The 20758-nt window shown below is 36.5% G+C and overlaps 1 protein-coding gene across 2 annotated transcripts in view; it reads left to right on the plus strand.

Moving 5' to 3' along the window:
- Ranbp6 (RAN binding protein 6) overlaps positions 1–18894 on the plus strand; it is a 37293-nt gene extending 18399 nt beyond the window's left edge. Inside the window, exons 2-4 of one of the 2 annotated variants that reach the window (XM_033757679.1) lie at positions 7566–7601; positions 13886–14251; positions 15367–15517. In XM_033757679.1, coding sequence (XP_033613570.1) covers positions 14116–14251; positions 15367–15437 — 207 coding nt within the window. In that variant the 5' untranslated portion in view covers positions 7566–7601; positions 13886–14115 and the 3' untranslated portion in view covers positions 15438–15517. Of the gene's footprint in view, positions 1–7374; positions 7602–13885 lie in introns of those variants that run through there. The other variant, XM_010620822.3, reaches the window with a different exon arrangement.
- Positions 18895–20758: the final 1864 nt, after the last annotated feature.

Below are 20758 nucleotides of genomic sequence, written 5' to 3' on the forward strand. Positions count from 1 at the left end.
AGAAATAATACTTTCTAGAACTAAATGATAATGCCAGTACAACAAACATACAGAACTTATGGGACATAATGAAAGCAGTCCTGAGAAGGAGTTTATAGCTATGAATGCCCACATCACAAAAATAGAGCAAGTCCAAATAACCTAACAATGCACCTCAAAGTCCTACAAAAATAAGAATTTTCCTAACCCAAAGCTAGTACAAAGAAGGAAATTAAAAAGATCAGAGCAGACATCAATTGAATTGGAGACAAAAAATATAAAGAATCAGTTAATCAAAGAGTTGACTTGGGCTGGGGATTTAGCTCAGTGGTTGCGCCACCTGCTCTGCCAGCACAAGGTCCTGAGTTTGATCCCTGGTTAAAAAACAAAACAAAACAAAAACCCAACATATATATATATATATACATACATATACATACATACATACACAGAATGGGGAAAAATTTTTGCCAGCTATTTCTCAGAGGACTAATGTATCAAATATGTAAAGTACTAAAAAAAATTAGGCCCCTCAAAATAGAAAACCTAATTTAAAAAATAGGCAAGTGAAATGAATAGGCAGTTATCAGAAGTACAAATGGTCAATAATTACATTAAAAATGTTCAGTATCACCGGCCATTTGAGAAATGCAAATTAAAACAACTCTGAGATTCTGTCCTATTCCAGAAAGAATGGCTAACATCAAGAAATCACATAGTGACAAATACTGGTGAGGCTTCCGGGCAAAAGGAAATCTTTTATATTATTGGTCTGAATGTAAAGCAGTACAACCACTATGGAAATCAGTATGGATATTCCTCAGAGGACTAAAACTAGAGGTTCCATTTGATCCAATGATTCCCTTAGGTATCTTCCTTAAAATGTTGAAGACATATTGCAGTGATACATGTTTATAGCAGCACGATTTGTAATAGCTAAATCTTGGAAGCAGCCTATGTGTCTACACAGGTAAACGGCTAAAGAAAATGTGGTATCTAACACAATGGAGCACTACTCTGCCATAAAGAAAGAGAAACTCGAGTCATTTGTAGGAAAATGGGTGCATTTTGAGACTATAATATTAAGTCAGATAAATCAGACACAAATTTAAGTATCACATGGTTTCTCTTGTATGAGAAACACAGAGTAAAATAAAAGATAAATAGTGGGAAGTAAGGAGGTCTTTCTCAAAGGAGAAGGGGACCAAAAGATGGTGGGAGCAAAGGGGAGGAGAAGGATAGGGAATGAAGAAAAGAAGTTGGGATGTGTTATGTACATGTCCCAAGTCAACTCAAGGAATATGAACATTATGTACTGCAAACAGGTACCAAAATAAAAAGGAAGAGGATCAAGAGACAGGTAGAAAAGATAGGGAAGGGAGAGGGGATGAAAAACGGAAGTAAGATGTGTTATGTACATGTACCAACTTCCCACAAAGAGCATAAACATTATGTACTACATAGATATACTAATGAACTAAAATAAAAAGTTTTTAAATCAAATAACAAATACTGTCAACACTGTGGGGAAAAAGAACTCTTCTACACTGTTGGTAGGAATGTAAAGTAGAACAACTATGCAAATCTGTAGGGAGATTCCTAAAAAACTGAAACTAGAAATTCCATTCAATCCAGCTGCTCCCCTTCTAGGTATCATCCTAAAGAGTTGAAGACATCATATTACAGTGATATATGTATATCCATGTTTATAGTGTCACAATTCATGATATCTAAATCTTAAGCAGCCTAGATGTCCATCAACAGATGAACGGATAAAGAAAGTATGGTATTCACATGTGTAAATACCAAATAGATTCTCTAGTGTGAAAAATTTAAAGTGTAAATAAGATCCAGATTGTATAACTGATAATGTGAAACAGGAAGGAAAAGGCTAAAGGAGTAGGGGGAGTGAGAAGAGAAGGGGAAAGGAAAGAATGGAAAAGAAAAAATGGGAGAAAAGGAAAAACTGGGAACAAAGTCTTTGTAAATAGGGAAGGGTGGAGGGGGTGAAGGGAGGGCGGGGATGGGGAAAAATAAGAGCCAAGTATATATGAATGTAACTGTATTCTATACCTAAAAAATACCAATAAACGCAATAAAAAAGTAAGATGGTATTTTTATAAAATGGAGTACTACTCTACTGTTTGTTTGTTTTTGGTACTGGGGATTAAACTCAGGACCTCACACTTACCAGGCAGGTGCTGTGCGTCTGAGCTACACCCCTGGCCCACAATACTGTTTTTTTTTTTTCTTAATAGAGAAAAATACACTGGAGTCATTTGTAGGAAAATGGGTGCACTTTGAGTCCATAAGTTTGAGAGAAATAAATCTGACAATCATAAATGTCACATGGTTTCTCTTATCTAAGAAACTCAAATTATAAACAAAGCAAGTAATGGGAAGTAGGGAGATAAATCTTTCTCAAATGTGAAGGGGATCAAGGGATGGAGGAAAGACAAAAGGAGGGAAAGGAGATGAAAAAAGACTTTAAGGTGTGCTATGTAAATGTGCCATACAAACTTGTACTAGCTTATAATAAATATTGAGAAGCTGTGCTCTAAATGGAGTAATGTTCCTTACAACGTTTCTCTGCAGAATAATGTGTGAAAGTATCTACCAGACCCCATATTATTTCTTTGGTATCAGGGAAAAATCCCAGGTCAGTTTCTGGGTGGTTCAGAACCAATGGTAACATATTGGAAGGAACTCACATGGAACCATAAAACTTTCTAAGCACTTTCCCCTCTCATTTTAAAACACGTGTTTATGTGTTTGCTATGTGTACTGAAGTGTGACTAGCAGAAGAAAACTTTTAAAAATAATTTTATTGGCACATTTTAGGTATACAATATAACATTCATCATTGTTAATTTACACCTTTACATAATAAATCTTAGTTCTTATTTTTTTTCCCCATTTCTGTTCAGTGATTTAGCTTAGTGGTGTTGCGCCTGCCTCACAAGCACAAGGTCCTGAGTTTGATCTCTGGTACCAAACAAACAAACAAACAAACAAAAGTAACAGAAGACAACTAATCTTGTTAAATTTTTAGGTGCCTGTTATGTTAGATGTTGTTCTGCTACAGCATAAATAAGACTTTGGCTGTAAATAAGCATATATTGGAAAGATTATTTTTGAACTAAATCAAACTAAATTATTTTGTACTTCAAAAAATATATATATTACTTTTAAAAATTTATTTATTTATTTATTTATGTATTTTGCAGCACCAGGGATCGAACTCAGGACCTTGCACTTGTGAGGCAGGAGCCATTGCTACTGAACTAAATCCCTGGTCCATATGTACTACTTTTTAAATTGGGGGAAATGAAAATTTTAAAGCCTTCATCTTATTAAGTTCTATAAAATGTCCCATGTTTCTTATCAAGAGAAAAGTAGGTGAAGAAGTCTAATCTTTGGTCCACTTTGGGTACCACTAAAATTCTAATTATCCAAGCTCAGTAGTCCCTGGGAAGTATGCAATTGGCGTACCACCTCTTTCTGGGCACAATATTGTTTACCAGGGCTGGGAGTCCCCATATTAGCATTGGGTCTCACCATATACCTCATCTGTAGAAACCCAGTGACAAAAACCCCCCAGTAATTCCCCATCTTAATGTAACCTTCAGTTCCTTAAACCTGATAAAAATACTAACTTTTTTCTCCCTGCAAAGATATCTACCATCCTCCTTCCATTTTTGCTCCCATCTAACACAATGATCTTTCTGAGTTTAAACTTTCACAAAATACATAAAAACCCTTGTCTTCAAACAATTGCTTTCTTCCTTATATGTAAGTTTCAATTAAAGGGTGCATAAAGGACCTTCTTGGAAAATGAGGAATGAAAAAATACAGGAAAAAACCCTGGATATATCAATATTGCATAAGTTTTTCTACATTCATATTTTATCTCATTTAGGCATTACAACGATTCAGTGAATCAGATCTTATTTTTCCCCAGTTAAAATGAACCATAGCTCAAAGAAATTTTTAACAGTGCAAATTTGAATCTAACTTTTTCCACAACCAGTACTGTGTAGTTTGTATGGATATTTTAATTTTGTTCTTGGCCTTCCATCTTCAATTTGTTTCTTTTCATCAAGAGAAGGATCTTGTATTCTTCTACTTGAATTCTTGAATTCTAAGGAATTCAGTATTCTTCTGTTCCTAATATCTTCTCATGCTCTGTAGAATAAATCTTTATAGAAACACTGAATTGATCAAAACTACCTCAAGAAATCAAATATTGTTGCTTTGTATCTATCTTGAAATATAAATGTAGGGAGAAAAGCAACTTAGATTCATTCTTGATCAGCCATAAAATTTCTGCTATTGCCATTCATCATAGGTGTCAAAGTAGAAACTGGAGCCCTCTCCCTTAGCTGGAAGGAAATTCCCTATAGCCATCATTTTCAGCAGTTGGAAAAATATAATTGTGTAAGCTTTTAAGCTTCTATTACATGCCTGTAATCTCTGTATTCAAGAGGCTGAGGCAGGAAGATCATCATCAGTTTGAGGCCAGTGTGGGCTGCACAGTGAGTTCAGGGCTAGCCTTAATTACTTGAGACCCAGTCTCAAAACACACGTGTGCACATGCACACACACACAAATACACACATGGCATTTCAACCCAGAGAAGATATTAAAGCCTTTCCAGATCTCTGGATTAGAATGTCCTTTAGTGGACTGATGCACCATGACTACTTGATACTCCTCACCCCAACATCAATGGAATCACTAACTTTTAGCACTGGCTGTATTTTAAGCCATGCGTTGTGTCTGGAGGATCCAGGTGGCACTTTTGCTAGCTACAAAACTTCAAATTCCTGTGCAATAGGCCCTTGATGATTTTTGTGGAAACGAAGACATGCACTCAGCTCAGGAACCTTCTGCTTTTACTAGACCATCCCTCACATTCTGTGTGCTTTACACTAGTAGTGCAAAACTACATTGCAGTCATAAAAACTTCAATCTGTTGTTTTGTTCCTGGTCAGGGAACCAAAGATGTCGCATCCAAGGACAAGCAATGCAGCTTTGCTCAATGAGCAGCTTACTAATCATAGACTCAGCCACAATAAAAAGTTGGACAAAGTTTACCAAAAGGAAGATACTTTATTGTAAAGAGGAAAAGGAGAGAAAAAGAGAAGATAGCTACTCTAATAAGAAAGAATCAGGGTAGGTGTCCCTGGAAAGATGGAGGACCTGAGGGCCCTTTGTTCTTGGCTATTTGTGAGGGGGGTCAAGCCCCCCCAAACTTGCCATAACTGGATTGACTCCCATCTATGGCATCCAGCTACATCATCTCTTTTGGTGTTCTACATGCAGCTTCTTTTTGTTTATTTACTTGTCCTTGATCTACTTTTGAAGGCCTTATTTTGGGGTTGGGTGGCTGGTTGGCAACGGGGTGCCTTATGCATGGTTAGCTCAGAGTTAATAAAGGGGTATGAGGATATGTATTATGTTCTATAATTTTATGATGAATATTGTAAGAGTAGAGTGGATAAAAGAGTGACCCCCAGAGTGAATATATGTATGTATTCATATAGATAGATAGATAGATATGAGAGAAAGGTGTGAGTATATACTTGTACACATTGAAGAATAGCTTTCCCAAAGTTAGCCAGCCCTCCTTTTTCCTTTGCTTCCCCTGTATTCTGTTGGAGGAGGGGGTGGCTTATCATTTGTGCACCTGGCTGTCTCTGTAGTCTGTCTTTCAGCTCTTTTCATCTCTGGTCTCTTGGTGCAAGTCCTAAGGCCGCTTGGTGCCTTTCTTTGTGTGTGTATTTTTCTCTCTTTCTTTACCCTGTCCCTGACCTACTTCCCAGCGGAATCTCTGTAGTATAGTTTACTTCCTCCTAGCCAGGATTAGCTAGAAGACCTAAATGAAGACCTTGTTTTCTTTTTTCTACCAAGGATCAAACTCGGGTCCTTGCACTTGCAAGGCAGGCAGTGGAACCACTGAGCTACCTTGTTTTATTTTCTTGTCTATAGGCCTCAACCTTAAAAATATCATATAGAGAAAAGTGAATTATTTCTCCTAACCTCAAAAAACATTCCCATCCTAAAAGATTGACATATGTACTACATGTTTTCCTGCATATGTTGAAAGACTGAGTAGTCACAGTGAGTTTTTCATGCCTTCCAGTTTATCATATTTTTGATTCATCTTTGGATGTTCTAAATTATTACCATACAATTCTTTTAAAATGTTTTATCTGATACATAGTTAATTGTCCATATTTATAGGGTGCAGTGTGACATCTCAATACGTGTATACAATGCATACTAATAAGATCAGGGTAACTGACACATCTGTCACCCCAGACATATAGCCATACAATGGTTAAACATAGTAACAGTGTTTTACTACTATGCTTGTCATACTTCTATATCAGATATAATATAGAATATCAGATATCAGATGTAATATGCTGGGAAATATACAAAACCCTAAGTTACATGGCTGGTCTTCCTGGTATGAGCTGAGAAGTTTCAGATTAAATTGTAAATGTTATGAAAGTAGGTATTCTGACTGCCTTATTCAGCACTGAATCCCTAACACCCCAGCAAAAGGCCTGGCACACAATAGGTGCTGAAGGAATATTTGCTGAATAAATGAAGTGGAAGGCTCAGAGAGAATGTCATATGAAAAATCTTGAAAACATTAGCGATTGGAACATCATATTCACATAACAATTTTAAGTTAAAACACATGCTGCTTCTGGTAGCAACCCCAGCTACTGGGAATATCTTTCTCTTCAGCTGTTTTGAGGAACATCTGGGTGGAAAAGTTGAGATATGATTCTAAATCAATGTGTTTAGATTGAAAAGAATAAGACATTTCTTTTTAATTTTATCTTACTATTTAATTTTTCCAATCCACAGTTTGGAGTGCAAAACATCATGAATCATACACAAATTCCATGAACTTTTATTGACTTTAAGTAATTCAAATCTATGTTCATTTTACTGTAGCATAGGAAGTACTTTCTAAGAATTATAGTGTTCCATGATTCTTGGAATTTTATTTAACATTTTCAATGGAGAGTACACAGATTTTAAGTCTCTTATGTCTTTATTCTAATACAGTCTTTTCTTTTTGGATGAGAAATGGTCAATTTCAAAAAGAAGTAAAGTGATAGAAACTATAACTACTTTGGTTCAAGATCCACAGTAAAGCTACAAAACTCAAGGCAGTGTTGTAATGGAGTATAGACAGATGTATAGACTATGGTAATAAAATAGAAGGTTCAGAACAAAAGAAGGTTTAGAAATTGAAGGTATGTACATATATATTTATATATATAAGATATATATATATATAGATAGATAGATAGATAGATATAGATATAGATGATAGAATGGCTCTCTCTCATGTGTGTGTGTGTGTGTGTGTGTGTGTGTGTGTATGTTTACTTGGTCAGCTGATACTCAACAAAGTGCAAAGGTACTTCAGTGGGGGAAAGGAGAACAACATGCAAATGCATATGCAAACAAAAATGAATCTCAACCCATACCTCACACCATAGAGAAAAAACAACTTGAAATAGATAATAGATCTGACTGCAATTTTTTTTTTCTTTCAGTACCAGGGATTGAATTCAGGACCTTGTGCTTGCCAGGTAGGCACAGTGCTGCTGAGCCCCAGCCCCAGCCCTTAAATGCAAAATCTAAAATTATAACACTTAAAGAAGAAAACTAAGAAAATTTTGTGACCTTAAGTTGGGTAAAGATTTCTTAAATAGTACATAAAAATCATAAACCTTAACATTTAAAAATTTGATAAATTGAACATCATTAGAATTAAAAATCTTCTGATTTTCAAAAGTCACATGAAAAAGAAAGGAGAATATTTGAAAATATATATCTGCTAGCTGGGCATGGTGGCACATGTCTGTAATCCCAGCACTCAGGAGGCTGAGGCAGGAGGATTGCTGCAAGTTTCAGGCCAGCCTGGGCTACATAGTGAGTTCAGGGCCAGCCTAAACTACAAAGCAGGACCCTGCCTCAAAAAAAAAAAAAAAATCTGCTAAAAAAGCTTGTTCATTTAAGTGTGTGTGTGTGTGTGTGTGTGTGTGTGTGTATGATCAAAAAACTAGTTTTTTTCACACTGACCTACATCCCAGTCCTCTTTTATTTATTATTTAAATTTTTTAATGATTATCACTAAATCACTGAGATGCCCAGGCTAGGATTGAACTTATGATCCTTCTGCTGCAACCTTTCAGAGTGCTGGAATTACAGATGTGCACTACCATGCCCAGTTTAAAAAAAACTCAATTTTTATGCATAAAGGATTTTAATAAACCCATCACCAAAAATATACAAATGGCAAATAAGCACATCAAAACATACTTAATACCGTTATTCCTTAGTGGAAAATATAAACTAAAACCATAATTAGATACCAGAACATATTTCCTAGAAAATGAAAATTTATTTTGTTTGTTTTTTGGTTTTTTGAGACAGGGTCTCACTATGTAGTTGAGACTGACCTGGAACTCACTATGTAGCCCAGACTGGTTTTGAACTCACAGTGATCCTACTGCCTCAGCCTCCCGAGTGCTGGGATTACAGGCATGCACCACCACGCCTGGCTAGAAAATGAAAATTTAAGAGAATGATAATACTAACTATTGTCAAGGATCGCAGTTATTGGCATTCCTATATATTTTAGCTGGGAAGAGCTTGGCAGTTTTGCATAAATCTACATTTAACATTGACCAAGAAATTTCACTCTTGAAAATGTTTTCACACAAAAACTTGCACTCATATGTTCACAGGAGTCAGTCACAATAGCCAAACAACACTAATGTCTATTAATTGATAAACACATAAACACATTTTGGTATATTTGTATGAAATTCTACCGTGTTCAGATGATATATGAATATAAAGGGACAATCATGCACCAACATGGATCGATGTCAGAAGCACTATGCTAAGTGAAAGTTGCTGAATGCAGAAAAGTCACATGGGGACTGTTGTCACTTATACGAAATTGTAGAAAAGATAAAGCTATAGCAATAAGAATCAGATCAGTTGTTGCCTGGAGCCAGAGGTAGAAAACAATTGTCTACTGAGAAACCCAAGAAAACTTTGGGGTATTGAACATGATCTATACATGATTATAGTCATGATTATTTGATGGTCAAATTGGTCCATTGTCAATTGGTGATTTTTCGTTTGGTTTTGAGACCAGATCTCACTGGTGCTCAGAATGGTCTTGAACTTCTGAGCTCCAGTAATGTTTCACCTTTCCTTGTGCTAGGACTACAGGCACAATTGGTGAATTTTAAAAATTATACCTCGATAAATGTGAAAAAAATAAAAATATTTCTTGGTGATGCTGTGTACTTCCTATTGCATCACTTGGTTTATGAGTCAAGGGAAAACTAAAAATCATACAAGTTACTTCAAAAAGAGAATTAATTTAGGGGACAGGTTATACAGGTGTGAGAGAGCAGAAAGTCAATGGCTCTGAGGCAAAATGCAGTCAAAAGAGTAACTGCAGGACCTGCTATCACTCATGAAGCTAAGGGAACACAGTAGAAGTGCTAATTTTGAGCTCAGAAGAGGGGCTTCCCAGTAGTGTATGCAAAATATCTGGGGAAGGGGTGTTCCTAGTGCTAATGCTCTACAGAGATGGGATATGGTTGGATTTTTTTAGTGTTGCAAGACACAGGAAACTGTTGTCACCCAGAGGAAGGGCCATTGCTGAGAACAAGAAGTAGCAATTCTTTTGGGGGCTCATTTTTAATTTATCCAATTTCTAGTGGTTCCTACTGGTGGAATCTAATAGAGACCCAGCTATGAAAGGAGAAATTTTGTGTCCAGAGTCTAACCTTAGAACTAAATTATAAAAGTATGCATGTAGAGCCAAAAGACAACATGTAAATGACATGTCTGGTTTAACCCCACTTTTAATAATGTGAAGATTAATCAGTGATTTCAGGTGGTTTAGCATAATCCCAGTATTATTAAATTCCCAATGTTTCATCTAATGGTTTCAACATCCATTGGTTACTGTTACATAAATTCATTATTTCATTCAAGGTTATGGCACGATAGTTTTTTTTTAATTTTAGCATTCTTTATGCATTTATTAGCTACAATTATATAAAAACATTCTTTTATAAACTATTTGGTTATTTTGAAATACAATTTGTGCAGGAAATTTTTATTTCTCTAAACAATTATCAGAATTCTTTATCCAGCAGTCTCCAAAGATGATCAATGAGTTAATAGCTTTTTAATATTAAAAACTCATCTCTTTTGTTATGTATTTGATTTTTAAAAATCCACTGAAGGCATTGTTCTTTTTGATATTCACAGTTCCATTTTAGGCCAGTTGGAGACTTCTTGGTATTTTTTGTTTTCTGTATTTTTTTAAACTTGTTGTTCTCAATTATTTGTGCAAAAATCTCAGGTATGTGTAATTTAATTCCATCCCTTTCATTTGACTCTAAATCCCTCAGCCCTTAGAAGAAATTTGTAACTTATCTTGAATTTTATCCACTTGGTAAACACCTTAATTATCTGGTATTGAGCCACCTTATGAAAATATTCCTGAGATGGCCTGTCCACCAGTGCAAATAAAGCCAGTTTTAATTAGAAAATTTAATAAAGTTGTTCAACTCTAACCAAATCTGCAAGTCCAGTCTTGAAATCTTGAGTATTATGTATACTCCTTAGAGGGGGAAGAGGAGCAGAATAACAATGAATGAAAAAGTAAATAAGAATTACTCATCATAAAAAGGAAACCAGATTTTAAATCAGTTTATATTTTTCTAAAGTAAAAGATAGAAAATAACTTTTCTAAAGTGGATACAGTTTAATTCCCACTATTGGAGTGACAACTCTCACTATAGTGACAATTCTCACTATAGAATATGGGAAAACCCAGAAAACAAAACATGGATCCTAGGACTCACCTTCTTGAGAAGGCTTCGTTTTCTTCCAGAAGAGTTAGCAGTCTTTTGAACTGCATTTAACAGTGTTTATTGTTTGTTTGTTGGTTGGTTTAGAGGTCAGTAAATAGGCAAAAAGCAGTACCTCCAATCAGATGTCTAAACCAGAATTGAGGGAAATTTCTTAGGCTCTCCTTTCCCCCTGGCCACTATTGTTACTACTTAAAATCTCTGTGATCATTGCCATCCTTTCTTTTCCTTTGTGTTACTAATACAATTTAGACTTTCCGTTTAACTTCACTAACTTGTACTGGCCTTTTAAATACCTCAAGCCTTTACACTTTAGTTTTCATATGCCTGTCAAAATAATCTTTCTAAAAATTGACTATCTTATGGTTCTTGATTAAAATACTTAAGTGCTAGTTCCTTGTTTCCATTAGGAAAAAAATCCCAAATTTTAATATGGAATACAGTATCCTTTATGATCTGGCTTGTATTTAACTTCCTGTCTTCTTGTTTGCTGCTTCCTGTGTCATCTTTATGGGCCTAGGCCCCCATCAAGTCCCAAAATGAATGTTCTGCAATACTGAAACACAGGCAGAACACTTATCACAGTATTAGCTAAGGCCTTGGTATTTTTTATGATAAATTTTATTTCATTTTATCCCACCACCTCCAAACTCCCTCTCCTCCCTATGTACAAAAGTTTTGTTTCCATTTTTTCCTTCTATTTTCACGTTAAGGCCTCTGTATTTCAACTAGTTATACTGTCTGCTTAGAACAACTTTATCTTTTCTTCAAATGGTTAATGAAGATTTCATTCTTTAGAAGTCAGCTGTGAGCCAGCATGGTGGCTCATGCCTGTCTGTACTCCTATCATTGTGGGAGGCTGTGGCAGGAGGAATGGAAGTAGGAGCTCTGACTGGGCAATTCAAAGACTTAATAAGAGTTTACCTCAAAAAAAAAAAAATTAAAAAGGGCTGGTTGTGAAGCTCGGTGTGAACGCCCTGGGTTCAAGCCACTGAGTGAGGGGCAGGGAGTAAGCTCTTTTCTCACTTTCCCTAAGAAGCCTTACCTGATCTCCCCCAGATCCCGAGTACTTCAGCTACTTCTACAGAAGAGGTTCCATGGCAGGCTTATTACCTCAGTGATCCCTATACTGTGTGGCATTTGCTATTTCTCATGAGTATTCTCATGTATTTTTTACCCTCAGCACTTACTATCATGCTTGAGTATATATAACCTCAGTGAAGATTTGCTGAGAGAATGAGTGATTGAATAATCTTAAAACTAGGTCTTTTCAAAAATTTTTTCAAAGTAATTGTAAAAGTTGATCTGTATTCCCAACAAAAATATGACAGAATTCTCTGTTACAAGCACCAACCCTTGCCATTGCCTGATATTTACATTAAAACATTGTGGTGGGGCTTTGGTAGCGATATAGGGAATACCGGAGATGAAATACAAAATATTTTACCTCCCAACCTGTTAGCTGAACACTGAGTTCATGTTCTTTAAAAACCAAAGAATGAATTCTAGGAACAATGGAGGTTAAGAGTAGGAAGATATTTATTGATAGAATAGCTCCTAAGGGACAGGAAGGGTCTTAAATGGATAGCAGGGACCTCACTTTATAGGGGAGTTTTATAGAGTAAAACCTACATGGGTACAATGTGGGCTACAGCCACGATCACTCAACAAAGTTACAAGTATAGTCACTTAGGTAATAGTGGTCCAGCTGAGAAACAAGTCATGTAACAAGCATGGATGGAAAGAACAAAAATTTCTCCTAGGAAATCCAGAGGTCTCTGGTCACTCACTGGAATGACTGATATCTATTTGGACTTCATTAGGCCCAGTGTTTGTTCCTGTTTATCTTGAGGCTTGGTCTCCAACCAATGTCTCCAGCAGCAGTTGTGGTGTTTCACCTGCGTCCTGACTCTCTGGAGGACAGAGCCCTGACTGCCTATAATATTTCTACTTAACTCATCTGTCTATAATATTATTATTTATTGAAGGTTTTTTTTTGTATTGGGGATTGAACTTGGTCCCTTGTGCTTGTGCAGCACCCCTGAGCTAAATCTCTGGCCCTTATTGCAGTTTCTAATAAATCTTTAATATGTTAATAACACAGTGTTAAGCAAAGCCTTTTTCTCACATCTGTTAATATTTCTTAAAACAACAATGCAAAGGTCCTGCAGTTAAACTTTTTCAAGGAATACTATGTAAGCCAATGAGTCTGGAAAAAGATGGCAAATTGTAATCAAGGTCTTGGAATCAACCAGAATCAGTCTCATCAGTTGTTCTCAAATTTGAGTATTTATATGATAATCTAATGTGCTTGTTCAAATTATATACTCCTGAGTTGTAGTTCCAGAAATTCTGGTTAAGTAGTTTGGAAGTTGGGCCCTAACATCTACATTTTAAAATAAATTTTGATGTGGTCCAGAGAATGAGAAACACTGTAGAGGATTTCATACTACAAAGTAATTTATAAGACTATCCACAGGTTATGTGATCTTGGTACACACTTAAGTTTAAGCACTGCAGTTCTACTGCATTAGATGGGGTAGTGGGGTAGAAATTTATGCAAGATGCAGCAAATGTGATGAAGGCACAGACTGTTGTCACTTGTTTTATAAACAGCTTTATCATGGTATTATTCATATACCATACAATTCATTAATTTAAGCTGTATAAATCAGTGGCTTCTAGTATAACATGACAGCAGTCATGCTCCATTTTTCCCTCCCTTCAGCCTCTGGGAACCACTAATTTTGTTTTGCTTAGTCTATACCTTTCATAGGAATGGACTCATACACTACGTGGTCTCTGGTGACTGTTTCCATCCACTTTGCATGTTCTCGAGATGCACTTAGCGTTTTAAAATTATCTGGGAAACACCAGTGTAGTTTAAAAACCAAGAAAAAAAAAGTCCCACTTTAATATAAACAATAATTATCATTTCATTCTATCTTTCTCGCCCCCCCCCCCAGCAAATGCACTTTTGCCTGATAGGGAAACAAAGGGAAGCTGCCCTTTACCTGTACCCACCTCACACTTCACGGGTAAGGAAGCTCTCCACCTCCCAGAGCCCAGCAACAGCGTCAGGCCGCAAGGAGAAGCACCCCGCCCATCCCCGGCGGCGCCTCGCTGACGTCACTGCTTCCCGCGGACTTTCCTCGCAGTACCGCCTTCCTTGTCGCGCTAATTTTGACAGGGAGCGATGGCGGCGACCGGGTCTGCAGGGGTACCGGCGACTGTGTCGGAAAAGCAAGAGTTTTACCAGCTTCTGAAGAACCTGATAAACCCAAGCTGTATGGTGCGGAGACAAGCAGAAGAAATCTATGAAAACATACCAGGTCTGTGTAAGACTACATTCCTCTTAGACGCCGTCAGAAACAGAAGAGTAGGTTATGAGGTGAGACAAATGGCTGCCGCACTGCTACGACGGCTTTTGTCCTCTGGATTTGAGGAGGTCTATCCAAATCTGCCTTCTGAAGTTCAGAGGGATGTCAAGATCGAACTCATTCTGGCTGTAAAGTTAGAAACACATACTAGTATGAGGAAAAAGCTTTGTGATATTTTTGCTGTGCTGGCTAGGAATTTGATAGATGAGAATGGCACTAACCATTGGCCAGATGGTCTGAAGTTCCTTATTGATTCGATCTACTCTAAAAATGTAGTTCTGTGGGAAGTTGCACTTCATGTTTTCTGGCATTTTCCTGGGATTTTTGGGAACCAAGATCGGCATGATTTGGATATCATCAAAAGGTTGTTGGACCAATGTATTCAAGATCAAGAACATCCAGCAATCAGGACATTATCTGCTAGAGCTGCAGCTGCATTTGTACTTGCTAATGAGAATAATATTGCACTTTTCAAAGACTTTGCAGACTTGCTTCCTGGAATCTTACAAGCTGTGAATGATTCATGCTACCAGGATGATGATTCAGTACTAGAATCTCTTGTTGAGATTGCGGATACTGTGCCTAAGTACTTGGGTCCTTATTTAGAAGATACTCTACAGTTGAGCCTGAAGTTATGTGGAGACTCTAGACTTAGTAATCTGCAGCGCCAGCTGGCCCTTGAAGTAATAGTGACTTTGTCTGAAACTGCAACTCCAATGTTGAAAAAACATACAAATATTATTGCACAGGCGGTTCCTCATATATTAGCAATGATGGTTGAGCTACAAGATGATGAGGACTGGGTAAACGCTGATGAAATGGAAGAAGATGATTTTGACAGCAATGCAGTTGCTGCTGAGAGTGCCCTAGACAGACTGGCTTGTGGGCTTGGTGGAAAAGTTGTTTTACCAATTACCAAAGAACATATCATGCAAATGCTTCAGAGCCCTGACTGGAAATACCGACACGCAGGATTAATGGCCTTATCTGCCATTGGAGAAGGTTGTCATCAGCAAATGGAACCAATTCTAGATGAAACAGTTAACTCTGTTTTGCTTTTTCTTCAGGATCCTCACCCCAGGGTGAGGGCTGCAGCCTGTACTACTCTTGGACAGATGGCTACAGATTTTGCACCTAGTTTCCAAAAGAAATTCCATGAAACAGTGATTGCAGCTTTGTTGCGTACTATGGAAAATCAAGGTAATCAGCGTGTACAATCTCATGCAGCTTCTGCCCTTATTATTTTTATTGAAGACTGTCCTAAATCATTGCTAGTTCTATATTTGGATAGTATGGTAAAAAATCTACATTCCATCTTGGTGATTAAACTTCAAGAGTTGATTCGAAATGGAACTAAGTTGGCCTTGGAGCAACTTGTGACAACCATTGCCTCAGTTGCAGATACAATGGAAGAAAAATTTGTTCCATATTATGATATATTTATGCCCTCACTAAAACACATTGTTGAGCTTGCTGTTCAGAAAGAACTCAAACTTCTGAGAGGAAAGACTATTGAATGCATTAGCCATGTTGGTCTTGCAGTTGGAAAGGAAAAATTTATGCAAGATGCATCAAATGTGATGCAGCTATTGTTGAAGGCACAATCAGATTTAAACAATATGGAAGATGATGACCCTCAGATGTCTTACATGGTTTCAGCATGGGCTAGAATGTGTAAAATTCTTGGAAAAGATTTTCAGCAGTACCTCTCACTAGTTATTGAGCCTCTTATTAAGACTGCTTCAGCTAAACCTGATGTGGCTCTCTTAGACACACAAGATGTGGAGAATATGAGTGATGATGATGGCTGGCAATTTGTAAATCTTGGAGATCAGCAAAGTTTTGGAATAAAAACTTCGGGACTTGAAGCAAAAGCAACTGCTTGCCAGATGTTGGTCTACTATGCTAAGGAATTAAGAGAAGGATTTGTAGAATATACAGAACAAGTTGTTAAACTGATGGTTCCTTTACTGAAATTTTATTTCCATGACAATGTTCGAGTAGCAGCAGCAGAGTCCATGCCTTCTCTCCTGGAATGTGCAAGAAGTCATGGCCCAGAGTATCTTTCACAGATGTGGAAGTTCATATGTGATCCCTTAATCAAGGCTATTGGGACCGAACCTGATACAGATGTACTATCGGAAATAATGAATTCTTTTGCAAAGTCCATTGAGGTAATGGGAGACGGTTGCCTTAATGATGAACACTTGGAAGAACTGGGAGGAATATTGAAAGCAAAACTTGAAGGACACTTTAAAAACCAAGAATTACGACAGGTTAAAAGACAAGAAGAAAACTATGACCAACAGGTTGAGATGTCTCTGCAAGATGAAGATGAATGTGATGTTTATATTCTGACCAAAGTCTCAGATATTTTGCACTCATTATTTAGTACTTATAAGGAAAAGATTTTACCATGGTTTGAACAGCTACTTCCATTAATTGTAAATCTAATTTGTTCAAGTAGACCATGGCCAGATAGACAGTGGGGATTGTGTATATTTGATGATATCATAGAGCACTGCAGTCCAACTTCATTTAAATATGTAGAGTATTTTCGGTGGCCAATGCTGCTAAATATGCGAGACAACAACCCTGAAGTTAGACAAGCTGCTGCTTATGGCTTGGGTGTTATGGCACAATTTGGTGGAGATGATTATCGTTCTTTATGTTCAGAAGCTGTTCCATTGCTGGTAAAAGTTATTAAATGTGCAAATTCCAAAACCAAAAAAAATGTAATTGCTACAGAGAATTGCATCTCAGCAATAGGGAAGATTTTGAAGTTTAAACCTAACTGTGTAAATGTAGACGAAATTCTTCCACACTGGTTATCATGGCTTCCACTGCATGAAGATAAAGAAGAAGCTATTCAGACTTTGAGTTTTCTCTGTGACTTAATTGAAAGTAACCATCCAGTTGTGACAGGTCCAAATAATTCCAATCTTCCCAAAATAATCAGTATAATTGCAGAAGGAAAAATTAATGAGACTATTAATTATGAAGATCCTTGTGCTAAACGCCTAGCTAATGTTGTTCGTGGAGTACAGACTTCTGAAGAATTGTGGTTGGAATGCATATCCCACCTTGATGATGAACAGCAGGAAGCTCTGCAGGAGTTGCTCAATATTGCTTGAAGCACTTTAATATCACTTAACTATCATCTACTATAAAATAACTACAAATAAATGTAGATTCCATTATAAATAAGAAAACTTCCTGCCAACGAGTTTCTATTTTCCCCCCATGTTTCTCCAGGATTAGTGTTACAGTCTTCTGTTTATCTTGCATGTTTTATCTCTTAAACATGGACTTTGGTAATAATCTGTGCTTCCAGTTGTCTTAGAATGTTTTTCACCTTTCCTCTTTGATGTGAAATATAGAAATTGTTGCTATTTGTCTGAACTATAAACGTGGGGCAAGCAGTATACTGTACTTGGTGCTAGGATGTCGTGCTGTCACAAGAAGCTAAAAGCTCACAAAGACAAGATAGGAGAACTTTCAGGACAAAGATCTTTGCAATGAAGGATTAGAAATATAGTGGTAGATTTAGTCTTCCTTTTGTAATACTTCTGTTTTATGCTAATGCGAGGATGCACTAACTGGGAGACTTTTTTAAGATACTGCAGTGATTGTAGGAGTTTTCCCTGTAAAATATGTGAAGTTTTTCTTATTGTACTCCAGAGAACTGGGCGAAATATATCCATTCTAGGTTTCTAAGTTATCCTTCGGAGAGTTATGACTACTTTGAAATCACCTTAGCCAAACTGGTCTCTATTTGTTTATGTTACCCAGAATTTTAAGAATCATGCTTAATGAAAAGAAAATCCTGGTACATCTAACACTGGTAGCATTTAAGGTACTGTAACAGTGTTTTGACAGTTTGACAAACAGTAATATTTATGGGAGCCAGTGTTAGGTGTTTCAACAGTGTATTGCTTTGTGGTAATATAGAATTTTCCTTCTGCAAAGCAGCTCAAGAAGAAAGGCCTTGAAATTCAAAATGCAGCTGAAACAGATTTCTATTTTGAAGAACTTAACATTCTATAGTAGCACTGAAGAGTTCCAGTTGTGAAAATGAAACAACTTAATATTATATTTAAATATTAAAACAGCATTGAGAGTAGTCATTTGTCATTGTATATTATAAGAAAACAATTCTATAAATCTAGGATTAATTATATTAATTGGAATATCAGTCTTTAGTGTTAAGCTTCTTGTAGGTTAGAAAAAGGTTTTTATTCAACAAATTATCAATTCAAAATTCAAATAAATACTGTACATCTATCATGACTTCCTGGAGCTATTGTGAGTACTGTGTATTTAAGATCTAGTAAGAGCTAAATAAATAATCACTGTTACTGCTGCCATTTGTACCTGTAATATATTCCTTTCTACAGTTTAGAATTTCTTATGCTTTGGGATTTTCCTGTTTCACTCCCTAGCAGTTCAGATGATAGGCCAGTTAGGTCATTGTGTTTAGGGATACAAAGTTTGATATCGTAAATATGCAATTTCTACCTGTTACATAACATTTATTATTAATGGGGCGGAGAGAAAGTTAAGGACATTATATATAGTATGGTCACAATTTTATTTAAAATATAGGTGAATAAATAGAAAAATACCTCCTCAACGTTTTAATAGAGGTTTTCTCTAAGTGGTGGGAATAGCAGTTTTTCTTTTCACCTAACTGTATTTCCTAATTTACCTAACAACCAACATTTCTTGTATGATAAAATGTTTTTTAAGTTCAAGTATATGATCCTTTTATAATATCTAAGACTACTATCATCATGACTTTTCATGAACTAGAACTGAAGTTCTACTCACCTTTCTCTTTTACATTAAGAAACCTTGATCGACATTTCTAGCAACTTTATACACTCTTGTGTTTGAAGAATTATAAATTCTGCCAGATAACTTGGAAGTAGGCTCCTGGAATTTTTGAAGTATGACAGACCTAGTAGTGAATTTTGGCAAACTACTTTCTTAACACAAGTGTTAATCTTCCCTGTCTGCAAAATGAAGATAATAGTTTATAGCTTTGTTGTGAGGATTAAAGGAAATGATGAACATGAAGCAATTAGTGGCACAAGGTTCAATAAATGGAAGCTATTTTGAGAGAGTCATGAAATAGGGCTGGTACCTAAAAAGAAGGGGATACTATATTTGCTTGGGTGGCTTGGGATTTAAATTCCTGGGCTTTGTCAAGGATGTCCAGATAGATGCATAATTGTCAGGTGCTGAAGTAGAGCTGGTTCCCTGCCCCTTTCCCCCATGAACAAGAGGTCTGTCTACAGCATCTGAGGAAAAACAACCCTGGAAATGTCATAAATTATACATTTTTATAGCTTGAGAGAAGACCTTGAACACAGATGAGTGTGTTTGTGTGTGTGTGTGTGTGTGTGTGTGTAAGGACTTTAAACACAATTACTTCCATTTCACTATTTTAACAACAATATCTACTTACCAGACTCTGCAACAACAACAAAAAACTTTGAGGTTTTGAATTTTATCAGTTATTTAAATGCTACAGTAATGGTAAGTAAAGGTCTATCCCAACTATTAACTTATGTAACTTTATTTTTTAAATACATGATTTCTATAGTTTTGGGTTTCTTGTTTCAAGTAAAAAAACTAAATAGAAAAGATGTGCATCTTTCAAATAGACCATGAAAAATAGTATTTGGTTTCTGCGATCATACAGTCCTCCCTACCCACTTATTTTAACATGTAAATTAATACGAATGAGGACATTGTATTTAGTAATTTAAACAGTAATTTTAAAATGTGTAGTGAGATTGTAAAGCAACACCAATGACTAATGTACAGCTTAGACTTGAAATATTTAGACTGGTTTTTGGCCTGAAGGTTTTTTATTTCATTTATTTATTTTTTAAGGTTTTTAATTTTAAAAACAGTTCCATTCCCTTCATTTGTAGCAGAACTCAAGGATATAGATGGAGGAAATGTTTGATTCAACGGACAACAGTTCATTTCCAAATTATTAATTTATATTAACTAGGAACAAGAATTTCAGGAATTAGAGGTGCATAAATCACCTTTTCTTTCACATGTGATTATACAGTTGAGTCCCCTTCCACGTCTAAATTTGCAAAATTCTGGCAGTCACTAGGAAAAAGGGGTGCAAACGGGGTGTAAATTTTACAAGGGAGATTTACATTTTGGGCTATTAACAAAGGTTATCCTGCAGCTTCCTTTCTACTTTACTTTTTAGGACTGGCAAAGGTCTAGCAAAAGGACCATCCTTTTACGGTACCAGCTGTTAGAATGGCCTCTAGCCACTTTGTCCGGCTACTGCTGCTGCGCAGGCACTCTGCTCCCTTTCCCTCTGCCTCTAACCGTTGTCCGCGATCTGATGACATCATTAGTACGCGCAGCAAACCTTGCCTCCAGTCGCTTAGTGCAGCCAAAGTCCTTGCTTTCGCATAGCGGGAC

This window comes from Fukomys damarensis, unplaced genomic scaffold, assembly GCF_012274545.1.
Source record: "Fukomys damarensis isolate Sample0158 unplaced genomic scaffold, DMR_v1.0_HiC HiC_scaffold_31, whole genome shotgun sequence".
NCBI classification, from domain to species: Eukaryota; Metazoa; Chordata; class Mammalia; order Rodentia; family Bathyergidae; genus Fukomys; species Fukomys damarensis.